This window comes from Podarcis vaucheri, assembly GCF_965113315.1.
Source record: "Podarcis vaucheri genome assembly, chromosome: 14".
NCBI classification, from domain to species: domain Eukaryota; kingdom Metazoa; phylum Chordata; class Lepidosauria; order Squamata; family Lacertidae; genus Podarcis; species Podarcis vaucheri.
In genome coordinates, this window is record NC_138752.1 from 15,155,605 (window position 1) to 15,169,286 (window position 13,682).

A 13,682-nucleotide genomic window follows, 5' to 3' on the forward strand; every position below is an offset into this window, starting at 1 on the left:
GCAGCAACGAACCTTTTCTTTCAAGAGTTTTTAATTTTGTGGCATGAGTATCTTTATGACTGAAATATAACCCACCAGGGCCAGGAGTCGTTTTCAAAGGCATTTAAATACACCCCATTGCTTAGGGTTATTATGTGCATCACCCATGGGGCCCCCATCACAATTTGGAACTAAAAACAAAAAGCACGACTGAAAAAAAAGTCTAATTATAGCTTTAAAGAAGAAGTAGTCGTCATGTGAACAGTGAATTAAATAATCTGATCAGAGACTAACCTAACACAGGCTTGAAGCAGAGCTGAGTCAGTGCATTTTTTAACTGCCACACACTTTTTTGTTTCGCAACTTTGCTTTCTAAGAGTTGATAAATGTTCTTGGAAACTTTTGATGGGTGCTGCCCTGGCTTTAGGAGATAAACTGGAATAGTTTCTAAAGACACTGAGGTCCAGCGCCGAGGGACTTCTGGCGGTTCCCTCAATACAAGAAGCCAAATTACAGGGAACCAGGCAGAGGGCCTTCTCGGTAGTGGCACCCGCCTTGTGGAACGCCCTCCCACCAGATGTCAAAGAGAAAAATAACTACCAAACTTTTAGAAGACATCTAAAGGCAGCCCTGTTTAGGGAAGCTTTTAATGTTTAATAGGTTATTGTATTTTAGTGTTTTGTTGGAAGCCGCCCAGAGTGGCTGGGGAAACCCAGCCAGATAGGCGGGGTATAAATAATAAGTTGTTGTTGTTGTTGTTGTTGTTATCTAACCACAATCCAATACACAGCTCCTCTGAAATCAATGGGCCTAATTCACCATTTATTAGTAAGAACGTTACATTGTTTGCTTGTTCATTTGTTACACTTATACAGTGGTGCCTCGCAAGACGAAATTAATTCGTTCCGCAAGTCTCTTCGTCTTGCGGTTTTTTCGTCTTGCGATGCACGGTTTCCCATAGGAATGCATTGAAAATCAATTAATGCGTTCCTAGGGAAACTGCCTTCAGACCAGGTCCGGGGACAGTCTGTCCACGGACCTCTTCTGAAGGCTGGGGGGGGGGACAAGGGCTTTTCTTCCCACCCCCAGCATTTTAAAAAACCCTGGGACAGCGGAGGACTTCTCCGCTGTCCGGGCAATCTTAAAATGCTGGCGGGGCGATTCTCCGCTGTCCGGGGCGATTTAAAAGCCCCTGGGAAGGCAGGCAAAGACTTTTGCCCCCCGCCAGCCTTCAGAAGGTGTTCCCGCCCCCCGCCCCGCTTTGGAGCACCGTTCCGAAGCGGGGCGGTGGGGGAAGGTGTTCCCGCCCCCCCGGCCCGCTTCGGAGCACTGTTCTGAAGCAGGGCGGTGGGGGAAGGTGTTCCCGCCCCCCCCGCCCCGCTTCGGAGCACCGGGAGAAGCGATCTCCCCGCAGCCCCTTGCTTCAAAAGAGGTCCGGGGGCAGCGGGAAGCGCTTCCCGCTGCCCCCGGACCTCTTTTGAAGCAAGGGGCTGCGGAGAGAAGCGATCTCCCCGCAGCCGCTTGCTTCAAAAGAGGTCCGGGACCTCTTTTGGAGAAAGCGGCTGCGGGGAGAAGCGCGGCCGCTTGCTTCAAAAGAGGTCCGGGGGCAGCGGGAAGCGCTTCCCGCTGTCCCCGGACCTCTTTTGAAGCAAGGGGCGGTGGGGAGAAGCGATCTCCCCGCCGCCCCTTGCTTCAAAAGAGAAGACCCGCTGTCCCCGGGGCAAGCTTCGTTTTGCGAAGCAAGCCCATAGGGAAATTCGTCTTGCGAGGCAACTCGAAAACGAAAAAACCTTTCGTCTTGCGAGTTTTTCGTCTCGCGAGGCGTTCGTCTTGCGGGGTACCACTGTATTCCACTTTTTTTCTTCCAAGTGGTGGCAGATTCGATTCTCCCCCTCCTCATCTAATCTCAACAACAACCCTGTGAAGCAGCCTAGGCTAAGAGGCAGTGACTGGCCCAAGGTGAGCTACATGGCCAAGCGGGGATTTGAATCCTGGTCTCTCAAGTCCTAATCTGACATTCTAACCAAGAAGCACAAAGCTACACATGATTATGGGCTTCCCACAGGTATTTGGTTGGTCGCTGGGCGAACAGAACAGTGCTGTAGCATGAGTAGGCCCCATGCATAGATTTGTTAGCGGGTGGAAATCTGAAAATGGCTTCTCCATGCAAACCAGGAAGTGACCTCTCCGTACAATGGAACAGCTCTTCTTTTCTTTATCTCTGTGGGTATGATCTGCTGGGTGATGCAGAGGCCATTAGGCAATTGAATGTGCATGCATACTCTGTTCATGTCCCTCCCACCACCCTCCATATGGCCCCGGGTTCTGGCAACCCACGCTACGCCACTGGAACAGAATGCTAAACTGGGCAGACCTTTGGTCTCTGATGGTGGGGCTGTTATGTTCTTAGGTTGCAAGTCAGAAGGAGGAACTGTGTGCGGCAAGAGTATTGTTAGCCCAGAAATGGAAACAAGAAGAAATTCCGACGAGAGAAGAATGGCAGACGAAATTAATGGACTATGCAGAATTGGACAAAATGACAGGAAGGATTTGAAACCTGCGGGACCAGAGATTTACAGAAGATTGGAAGAAGTATATGAATTATTTGAAGAGCAAGTGTAATCAACAAATTACGCAAGAAGTTTTGTAAGGAGAAATATACGAAGTGTTACAAAGTAGAAAAAGATAGAGATATTGGTTATGAGTTTGAAATGTAATCGGGAAGATAAGAAATGCATACTGAGAGATTAGATTGGAAAATTTTCAGACAGGATTGATGGAAGTCAAAAATTTGCATAAGATGTAAAAGTATGTTTAATTACTGTTGAAAATGATATGTTAAAAAAAACTAATAAAAATTATATATGGGGGGGGAGGGGAGAAGGAGGAGCTGTGTGAGACTGGCCCAAGATCTCCCAGTGGGCTTGATGGCTGGGTGGGGATGCGATCCAGTTTTAAGACTGACATGCTGACCTGGCAATGGGGAAAACCTGTGGCTCTCTAGATGATGTGGGAGTCAGCATGGCCGAAGGTCAAGGAGGATGGGACTTGTAGTCTAGTAACAGCTGATGGACCACAGGTTCCCGAGCCCTGCTCTAACCACTGCAGCACAGCAGCTGTCTTAGAAGGTATGCCTTAGACCTGTGCTTACTCACAGGGAAGCAAGTGTGGGATTGCTGCCTTATATCTTCAAAACATGGGAAGCTGCCCTAAACCACATCAGTCAGACCCTTCATCGACTGAGCGCAGAATTTTCAACACTGACTGGCAACAGCTTTCCAGGATATGAGACAGGGTTCTCTCCCAGCCCTACCTAGTAAAAAAGGTAAAAAGTAAAGGACCCCTAGACGGCTGAGTCCAGTCAAAGGAAACTATGAGGTTGTGGCGCTCATCTCGCTTTCAGGCCAAGGGAGCCGGCGTTTGTCCACAGACAGCTTTCCAGGTCTTGTGACCAGCAGGACTAAATCGCTTCTGGCACAACGGGACACCGTGATGGAAACCAGAGCACATGGAAGTGCCATTTACCTTCCTACCACAGTGGTACCTATTTATCTACTTGCACTGGTGTGCTTTCGAACTGCTAGGTTGGCAGGAGCTGGGACAGAGCAACGGGCGCAAAGATTACGTACCTAAGCGGTGAAATCCGAAGGTGAATTTTTTGGTCGGTGATTTTGCAGATAGCCACAAAGCAAGCAGGGTCAAAATAATGCCACTGAGGTCAGTTAACATATGAAGCGCATCCGTCATGATTGCTAGGCTGTTGGCAACGTATCCACCTTGACGTGCAAATTTAAAAGGAAAATATATGTTAGGTCTATAATACTGAGGGGTCTGTGCTAGAGAGAAGTAAAACCAAGTGTACCCTCAAAAGGGAGCAGCCGCCAATCACACGCAAGCACATCATTTGCCATATCCACACATTACAATTTAAAATGTATATCAACAAATGAATAAATGCAGTTGCGCCGGGGTCGTAATAATTCTAGGCCATTACAGCATATGAAGCCCTTAGCAGAAAAAAACATCTCGTACAATGCACATACAGTGGTACCTCAGGTTACATATGCTTCAGGTTACATACGCTTCAGGTTACAGACTCCGCTAACCCAGAAATATTACCTCAGGTTAAGAACTTTGCTTCAGGATGAGCACAGAAATCGTGCTCCGGCAGCGCGGCAGCAGCAGGAGGCCCCATTAGCTAAAGTGGTGCTTCAGGTTAAGAACAGTTTCAGGTTAAGTACGGACCTCCGAAACGAATTAAGTACTTAACCTGAGGTACCACTGTATATGAAACATGGTTTATAGCCCTGGTGTAAATATGCTAGGGTGTGTTTTAAAGGACCTGTAGCAAGAAGCACATACAAGTTAATAGAGTGGAACCTCTGTTTTCAAGCATCTCGGAAGCCAAACAATTTAGAACCCGAACACTGAAAACCCGGAAGTAATTGCTTCCGTTTTCGGACGCGTTTTCAGAAATCAAACGGCTTCCACTGCATGCTTTTCCATTTTTCAATGGATTTTGCCAACCGCCCATTGATCCTTGGTTTTCAGAAGTCGAACGGTCTTCCGGAATGGATTACATTCGAAATCCAAGGTTCCACTGTATTAGGCAGCGAAACTACCCCCCTTCCCCCCACAGCTCAGGGTCAGCAGGAGTCACGGGCAGGCAGCGTGCCGAATGTCACCCCGCTTGGTGATGACACCCAGGGCGTCTGTCCTACCACCAACACCACCTTGCTCCGCCCCGATTGGAATATGCCAAAATGGCAAAGCTGACCGGAAAGCTCAGGAATCAAGAAGACCAGAACTTTTAACAAAGAATGAGGGAAATTCATAATTTATTTTGGAGACCACTGTAAGCAGGTGAAAACATGAGCAGGATTGCAGCAACACTTGTAATGTAGCATTATGGAGTTATATAAAACTCAGATTATTGGAAAAGATGCAGTAGAAAAGGTTTAATAAGAAGGACCCATGAAGGGGAGGTGGGAAGTCCAGAGATTCGGAGGAATATGTAAATTCGGATGTGTATGGATGTACTGTTATGATGTTATACTTCTAAAAACAAGTAAAAACTATTTCAAAAAAAGAAGCACTACTTGTAGTGGTGGGACGCAACCATTGTAGCCTTGGAACTACACTGAAAAACAGACAAACCTTTTCCATGGCTTTTTTCCAGGGCCAACAATAATCACATGTACCGATCTGTTGTGTGGGATTAATGTGCCTCTCCTGCCCCTGTGATTAGATGGCGGAACCTGGGCGTGGAGGAAGAGTGTGGGCATATGCATAGTACCATGAAAATGAGGTACAGATCCTAAAATAAAGTTCCTCCTCCTCTAGGTCTTTAGCCCTACTCTAAATCAAGTGCTTGGGATGTGCGTGGTGCTGTGGGTTAAACCACAGAGCCTAGGACTTGCCGATCAGAAGGTCGGCGGTTCGAATCACCGCGACGGGGTGAGCTCCCGTTGCTTGGTCCCTGCTCCTGCCAACCTAGCAGTTCGAAAGCACGTCAAAGTGCAAGTAGATAGATAGGTACCACTCCGGTGGGAAGGTAAACGATGTTTCCGTGCGCTATTCTGGTTCGTCAGAAGCGGCTTAGTCATACTGGCCACATGACCTGGAAGCTGTATGCCGGCTTCCTCAGCCAAAAAAGCGAGATGAATGCCGCAACCCCAGAATCATCCGTGACCGGACCTAACAGTCAGGGGTCCCTTTACCTTTACTTTTAAATAAGCGCTTGGCTGACAAACTATTCTTCCTGTCCTCCCTTCCTCCACCGGGAAGCGCCTCTTCACCCTGCCACTGCTGCCACCACTACCTCCCTGCTCCTGCCGCTGCCCGCTTTGCCACCACTGTGCACCCCGTCGCCATCGCGCCAATTTTGGGTGGCATCTTGCCTCCAATGGGCACGATGTTACCCAAAATCAGTGCCAACAGCAGAGGCACTTCTCTGCCGATGGAAGCGGCGGGGTGAGGTGTGTCCGCAGCAACCCGACCACCATAGGCGAGTAAGAAAAAAGAAGTCTCCTTATTGCCTCCTCTGTAGAAGAGATTTCAAAAAGGGCATGTTAAGATCCCGGTCAATAATGGGCCTGATGTCTGTCTCATTGCCGCCTTCAATGAGCCATGAAGGACAAAGGCCTATCTCATGGCTGGCTGATCACAAATCTTTGTGCAAGCAGCTTAGGAGGTTCAGAGCTGAAAACTGGTGCGGCGTGGGGGGAAATAATAGGCCAGGTGGCATTTTTTTCCTGCAGAGACTGAGAAGTCAGCCACTGCACCCAGGTATCCAAAAATATTATTTATGTATGCTCCTACTGCGGCCCGTATTTTGCTAACCCAAAAATGGAAAATGAGTGAGGTCCCAACCAAAGAAGAATGGCAACTTAAACTGATGGAATATGCACAGCTTGCAGATTTAACATACAGAATAAGAGAAAAGAAGAATATATGTTTACTGATTATTTGGGTGAAAATTGTGTTCATTTAAAAACGCTGGTAGCATTAAGATAAATTCAGCAGTGTAAAGAGGTTAAACCACAGAGCCTCTTGGGCTTGCCGATCAGAAGGTCGGTGGTTCAAACCCCCGCGACGGGATGAGCGCCCGTTGCTCGGTCCCTGGTCCTGCCAACCTAGCAGTTCGAAAGCACGCCAGTGCAAGTAGATAAATAGGTACCGCTCCTGCGGAAAGGTAAACGGTGTTTCCGTGCGCTGCTCTGGTTCGTCAGAAGCAGCTTAGTCATACTGGCCACATGACCCGCAAGCTGTACGCCGGCTCCCTCGGCCAGTAAAGCAAGATGAGCACCGCAATCCCAGAGTCGTCCGCAACTGGACTTAACGGTCAGGGGTCCCTTTACCTTTACTAACAATGGATTACTGACTGGTTTAGTTCATGTAATATGTAGGGATGTATCCCGGCCAATAGATGTGAGATGGGCGCACAAACCCCAGAGTCTGTCAAGACTGGCCCGTTCGGGCAGGGGTACCTTTACCTTTTTATTCTATGAAAAACAAATCACGGAAAGAGAAGGGGAGTCATTGATTTAATGTTGTCTAAATGAATATCTTGAAATGTAAATTAGAAAAAATTAATAAAAACTATTTTAAAAAACCCAAAAACTGCATTTGCTTTGGTTAACTTGACTGTCTGAGGGTTTCCAGACTGCAGAGTATCTCTGAATTTCTGCCACGGTGCAGTTAACAAAGACTCCTGTCCCACAAACCACCTCAAGAACAAGAGCTACGTCTCAGAAAAACTGCATTTCCTGTAAGTCCAAGGAAGCTGCAAGCGTCCAGCCCAAGAGTTTTATTAACCGTATTTGCCCACAACAAGTATATGCCAAGTTATTTATGAAACTGAACATCTAAACGGGAAACACTTCCCACGCTGAAAGCACAACACAGGCCTTTGAAACCATATTCAAAACCACATCAACGAAGTTTGGGTTGACTGGAAACAACCCTCATTTGCCGTCATTGACCAAATGGCAACTTTATACGGGGAACTTTATGCAACAAAACTTTTCACATGACTTTTAGAAACATGCGGAGAAAAGTAGAATAGATCCCGTTGCTGGACTGCAGGGCAAAGGGTTTTTTTAAAAAATCCAAACACTGCTTAAATAAATGCTCTTGTTTTTTGGTAATTTATCTGAAAAGTTTCATTGCTTAGTTACCGATACCTAACAAGGCTGCTGCTAGCTGCGAGAACTCAGAATGTCAGAATAATTAACCCAAGAGATATTAATCTGAACGGAAAGTCCAGGAATACAAATTATAGCAGGAAGAATACATCCAAGTAATCACACTGATTTAAGGGATTGCTCAGTTGGTACAGCATGAGACTCTTAATCTCACGGGTCATGGGTTCGAATCCCACGTTGGGCAAAAAGATTCCTGCATTGCAGGGGGTTGGACTAGATGACTCTTGCGGTCCCTTCCAACTCTACAATTCTACAAACAAATTCTATGGATTATAATTTGCAGCTACTTAAGGCTTTTGTGGGACGCGGGTGGTGCTGTGGGTTAAACCACAGAGCCTAGGGCTTGCTGATCAGAAGGTTGGCGGTTCGAATCCGTGTGACAGGGTGAGCTCCCGTTGCTTGGTCCCTGCTCCTGCCAACCTAGCACTTCGAAAGCATGTCAAAGTGCAAGTAGATAAATAGGTACCACTCCGGCGGGAAGGTAAACGGCGTTTCCGTGCGCTGCTCTGGTTCACCAGAAGCGGCTTAGTCATGCTGGTCACATGACCCGGAAGCTGTACGCCAGCTCCCTTGGCCAATAAAGCGAGATGAGCGCCGCAACCCCAGAGTCGGTCACGACTGGACCTAATGGTCAGGGGTTCCTTTACCTTTAAGGCTTTTGTAATATCTGTACCTGCGAAAGTTCATGGTTGTGCATACTTTGAATGCCGTCGATATGAATGGGGTTTAGGAATGCCTATGTATGCTAGATTATGGCCGGTAATTTGATGATTTGACGGATTTGTTTTTTCAAAATGAAAAAACCTAACCATGTGATTTTATTCTGGGCTTTAAATCTTGACATGTATTTATGCAAGCATTACACAAACAAACATACATAATGTTCACAGTTGGCATAAATCCAACTGTGGTGGGTGGAACATTCAACATAAGAAGTAGCTAGTGGGGAAAACATTGTGGTTTTGAAACAAAAACAAAAGCACATGGTCCAGAATAACCACACGATTTTAGACAGGATGAATGTCAGATAAAGAGCTTGAACTATGCATGTAACAAATACAACGGTCACAATCCATTATGATCATCCCAGTTAAAACAATGGAATGGGAGTAAGCTGAGGCCCAGTGATTTTCACAGAATTTAGCTGCAACTAACTTTTTCGGAAATGTCTCCATCAGAGGGACAGTTTAAGTGTAAACTCAACACAGTTCAAGAAAAAGCCTCAAGGCTGTTACTTCTGGGCATGTGACATACAGCTAACAGATCACAGAATCATAGAAGTGTACAATTGGAAGGGACCACAAGAATTATCTAGTCTAACTCCTGCAATGCAGAAAACTTTCATGACCCTGGAATTCGAAGTCTCACGTACTACCAACCGAGCTACGTAGTGCCCCATTATTATTGTTGTTGTTGTTTATTGAATTTATATACCGCCATATACCCAAGGGTCTCAGGGCGGTTCACAGAATAAAATCAAGATATAAAACCACAAAATACCTAACATAAATAAAAACAGCAACCTAATTACTCCCCGCCCCCCAAAACCCCACATTTTAAAAGGGCATAGGATGTAAATCGGATGTAACCAAGGCCTGGTTAAAGAGGAAGGTTTTTGCCTGGCACCTAAAGGTGTATACTGAAGGCGCCAGGCGAACTTCCCTGGGGAGAGCATTCCACAGACAGGGAGCCACTGCAGAGAAGGCCCTGTTCTCATGTTGCCACCCTCTGAACCTCTCGAGGAGGTTAAAAAGAGAGAGAAAGAAAGAGGGTTTTATTTATTATTATTATTATTATTATTATTATTATTATTATTATTATTATTATTATTACAACTACTACAGTGGTACCTCGGGTTAAGAACTTAATTCGTTCTGGAGTCCATTCTTAACCTGAAAATGTTCTTAACCTGAGGTACCACTTTAGCTAATGGGGCCTCCCGCTGTTGCCGCCGCGCGATTTCTGTTCTCATCCTGAAGCAAAGTTCTTAACCCGAGGCACTATTTCTGGGTTAGCGGAGTCTGTAACCTGAAGCGTCTGTAACCCGAGGTGCCACTGTACCACTAAACTTCCTTTATCCCTTTTAGAAAAGCATCACCAACAGGAAGACGAAATCTCCACTTTGCAAATGGAGACGTACTATTCCGGAGAATCGATGAATGTTACAGTAATTTGCAAAAGTGGCAACCCCACCGTTTCCCCTGCACATTGATTTGACTTACTCAAGATGCCCTCTGAGCTTGCCGCCTCTTCATAATGAGCTATGCCACCCGACGGTCCCAAAGAGTAAATAATTAAAAGACTGTCCCCGAAGGCACAGCGAAGCAATTGAAAGATCTCCTTCTCAGGAGAGATCAAGGCATTCTTACCTATCAGCTCCCCTGTCATAAAGAGGAGATAGAGGACGGCTGCTAGAACCAGCCGCCTCTTCACCTTCTTCTGCTTCGAGAGTTCCCTTTGCTTGTTGCAATTGTTACAAGGTTCTGCGCCGGGTCTGGTCTGCGCGTTCCGCAGAGCAATGTCTCTGTCCAGCAAGGACTCGTCGTCGGAGTGGGGGCCCAGGTGGGCCCCGTTGGCCGAAGTGTCCGCCACATCCTCCGAAACCACCACCCGCAGCTTGTTGAACCTGGGGAAGTCCTCCTCGCCAACTTCGTCGGAGAAGTCAAAGGCACTGCAGTCGTTCAGGAACAAGGGGTCATTGTTCTTCCTCAGCACAGACTTGAGGCTGTTCCAGATGCTGGAATGAGCCATGGTAAGGTTGCCGGCACCGCAGCCAAAAGCCAGCCCAATCGGCCCTTTTCTCCTCAGGCAACTTCCCCTCGCAGGCCAGAGGGCTTCATTTTGCTATTCACCCGGGTCATCTCTCACCTGGGAGGAGCCAAATGCGCCGTTCACCAAGAGATCAAAACTGCAGCACGGGGGGAAAAAAGGGCGGGTTAGGAACTGAGGTAAACTTCTGCCCGTTGATATTGTGCCAGGATTGCAATAAGCTGCCCGGCCTGACGGGTTACAAAGTCTAAGGAGGTGTAGCCCAGTTTCCTCATACTCATCCCATGCCTCTCCCATCTGTCTAATCCCTTTAACTGTAAGCGCCTTGAGGCAGGGAACTGCTTCCATTAACAATTATGCAAAAAAAAAGGGCCATAGATGTTGGTGGCACCCTGTGACTCATCAGATCAGGATGTTATGGGGAAGGAAATATTTGTAAGAAGCAGCTGGGGAAAGGGTTCGAGGAGCACTGGTGACCTATTTATTATTATTATTACAGTGGTACCTCGGGTTAAGTACTTAATTCGTTCCGGAGGTCCGTACTTAACCTGAAACTGTTCTTAAAACCTGAAGCACCACTTTAGCTAATGGGGCCTCCTGCTGCCGCCGGAGCACAATTTCTGTTCTCATCCTGAAGCAAAGTTCTTAACCTGAGGTAATATTTCTGGTTTAGCGGAGTCTGTAGCCTGAAGCGTATGTAACCTGAAGCGCATGTAACCCAGGTACCACTGTTTTAATTTCATTTCTATACCATTTTGTATTTTAAAGAAAAATCTCAAAGTGCTTTACAGCCTATTAAAATATCAATGAAACAATCCAGAATCAAATATTTCTGAAGAAAGTCAAATATAAAGTATACAGTCAAAGCAACATAATCAACAGGATTATTCCCCCCTCCCTCATCCACCCCCGGGGTCCCCATAGAAAAGCAGAGAGTGGCGACCCTGCAACTGACAGAGGGAAGCGCAATTCCTATGCCTCCCTGCGCGGAACAAAAACAATAGCGCGCAGTGGCACAGCTGGCGCGCCTCGGGGACAATGGCATGTTTCCTACCGCCCGGGAAAACCGCAGCCGCTATCCCGATGCGGAGCGGGGACATCGCGGCACGTCTGCACAGGAACAGGGTCCCTAACAGCAGCGCGTAAAGACGCGCGGTCTACCTGCCCCCGTGGAGAAGACGCCCTGAGCTTTGCGCGCGATCCAGCGCTTCAGGATACGTCCCTCGAGTCGGAGAGAATAGATTCCTGCGCTCTTCTCCCCCACCGGCAGCCAACTGAGCAGAGCCAGCTTGCAAAGGGATTAGCAAAAAAAAGAGGGTGTGGGCTTCTGGGGAAGAATATGCATGCCTGAATATTCATCCAAGCAGCCTCGCCTCCGCCTGGAAAGGGAAGGTTTCTCCGCCGATCGCGCCATCCCCCCCATTCACCTCCCAAAACGGGGGGGGGGGGGACCCAAAAACCAGCCAGTCCAGAGGCGCACAGCTTCCGAGAGGCCTTTGTAAAATCAAATTTTTGCTTTAGATTTCCCCATGGCGGATGTGCAAGCCGCTGTCCCAGCGTCCGGGTCCCGGGTGCTGCGCCCAGGTGCCCCCCTTGCCCCCCCAGCAATTCGTCCCCGACCATTTTTTATTTGCTGTTTTCTTTGGGAGGCTGGCTGATCGGTTACAGAAAGGCGAGACGCGTTCTCACGATGCGGGTCCGGGGATCACGGAGTTACAGCAAGAAAAAAGGAGAAAAAAGCGGAGGTTGCAATGCACATACACACACGCACACACGCAAACGCACCACCTTTCCGAGACGAAGACAAGCCAGCTGCCGTTTCACGTGCCTGGATTCTCTTGACACCCATCTGAGCTCCGAATCTCAACCGCTGCAGCAACGGCGCCCAGGATTCGAAAGGGTTAAGCGTGCACATGGAGCGCGGGGCAGGCTGGGAATTGTAGGCAGTTATAGAAGGGGAGTTGTTGCATGACCTCCTGCGCAATAAATAAGCCTTAAAGCAAATGCACGCGTGCAGGTTGCTTTGTTGCTTTCCTGTCTGCATTCTGTTGTTTGTTTGTTTGTTTGTTTTTGTTTGTTTGTTTGTTTGTTTACTGTAACCTACAAGAGTTGTACAAGCTCATCTCCCCCAATTTTTCATCCTCGCAATAACCCTAAGAGGTAGGTCAAGCTGAGAGACTAGTGATACATCCCTGCATATTTTAAGTGAACAAAACCATTCAGTAATCTATTGTTATATCCATCAAAACTTACTTACACTTGAAATTATCCTAATGCTACCAGCGTTTTTAAATGCACACAATTTTCACACGTATATTCAGTAAACATTTTCCAGTCTTCTCTAAACGTATGATTTTCTTGTTCTCTTATTCTATATCAGGCACATCCAACTCCCAAAAGACTGCGATCTACTCACAGTATAAAAAAACCGGCTATGATCTACCCCATTGTTGAGCTGTGTGTGTGTGTGTGTGTGTGTACTTCATACCATGATCAACCTGGGACATCCCCGTGATCAACTGTTGGGCGTGCCTGTTCTATAACGTTAAAACTGCAAAATGTGTGTATTCCATCAATTTCAGTTTTCCATTTGGGGGCCACAGTAGTAAAGTAAAGGTAAAGGGACCCCTGTAGAATACATAAATAGTCTTTTTTGACAACTGGGAATTTCCCTCTGAATTATCCCCAACCAGAAGGACTCTGGATTTTTTGGGAAATGTGCTTTTAAACATATATATACTTTACTCTCACTGAAATCAATGGGGTTTGGAAGTAAATCTTGCCTTATATTAATTATAGTTCTTACAAGATGCGTCAATTGGCATTCTGCACTGACAGTACAACTTGCTAGACCATCACCAAGAAACCTCGGTTGTGCTCCATGCCGCTTCCCACCAAATGTTTAACAAAACTGTTAATCATTTCTCATGAGAAGCAAGGACACTACCCTACGCAAATGGAAAATCTGCTGTTCTTTGTAGAGCACAAAAAAGTCACATTGTACATAACCAGCAGCTTTATCTTTCAACCACAAAAACTAGAATAGCAAAATGCTTGAGGTGGTCATTTGGTCATTAGCAGAAGTGCAAATTTTACAATGCTTTTAAGAAGATTGGACAAAGCAATACTCTGCAGTGAAAAAGTGCTGACATAACAGTACAAAATCCTCGCCGTAGATACCTTTTAAATTGCTCACAGCGTGATTAACAGCAGTCATTCTGGCTTGCA

The 13,682-nt window shown here is 46.8% G+C and overlaps 1 protein-coding gene across 6 annotated transcripts in view; it reads right to left on the minus strand.

The window, feature by feature from the left end:
• SLC30A4 (solute carrier family 30 member 4) overlaps positions 1-12,366 on the minus strand; it is a 28,492-nt gene extending 16,126 nt beyond the window's left edge. Inside the window, exons 1-3 of one of the 6 annotated variants that reach the window (XM_082198695.1) lie at positions 12,240-12,362; positions 10,055-10,593; positions 3,609-3,755 (exon numbers count right to left, since the gene is read on the minus strand). In XM_082198695.1, the coding sequence (XP_082054821.1) occupies positions 3,609-3,755; positions 10,055-10,436 (529 nt within the window). In that variant the 5' untranslated portion in view covers positions 10,437-10,593; positions 12,240-12,362. The other 5 variants (XM_082198699.1, XM_082198698.1, XM_082198696.1 and 2 more) reach the window with 5 other exon arrangements.
• Positions 12,367-13,682: the final 1,316 nt, after the last annotated feature.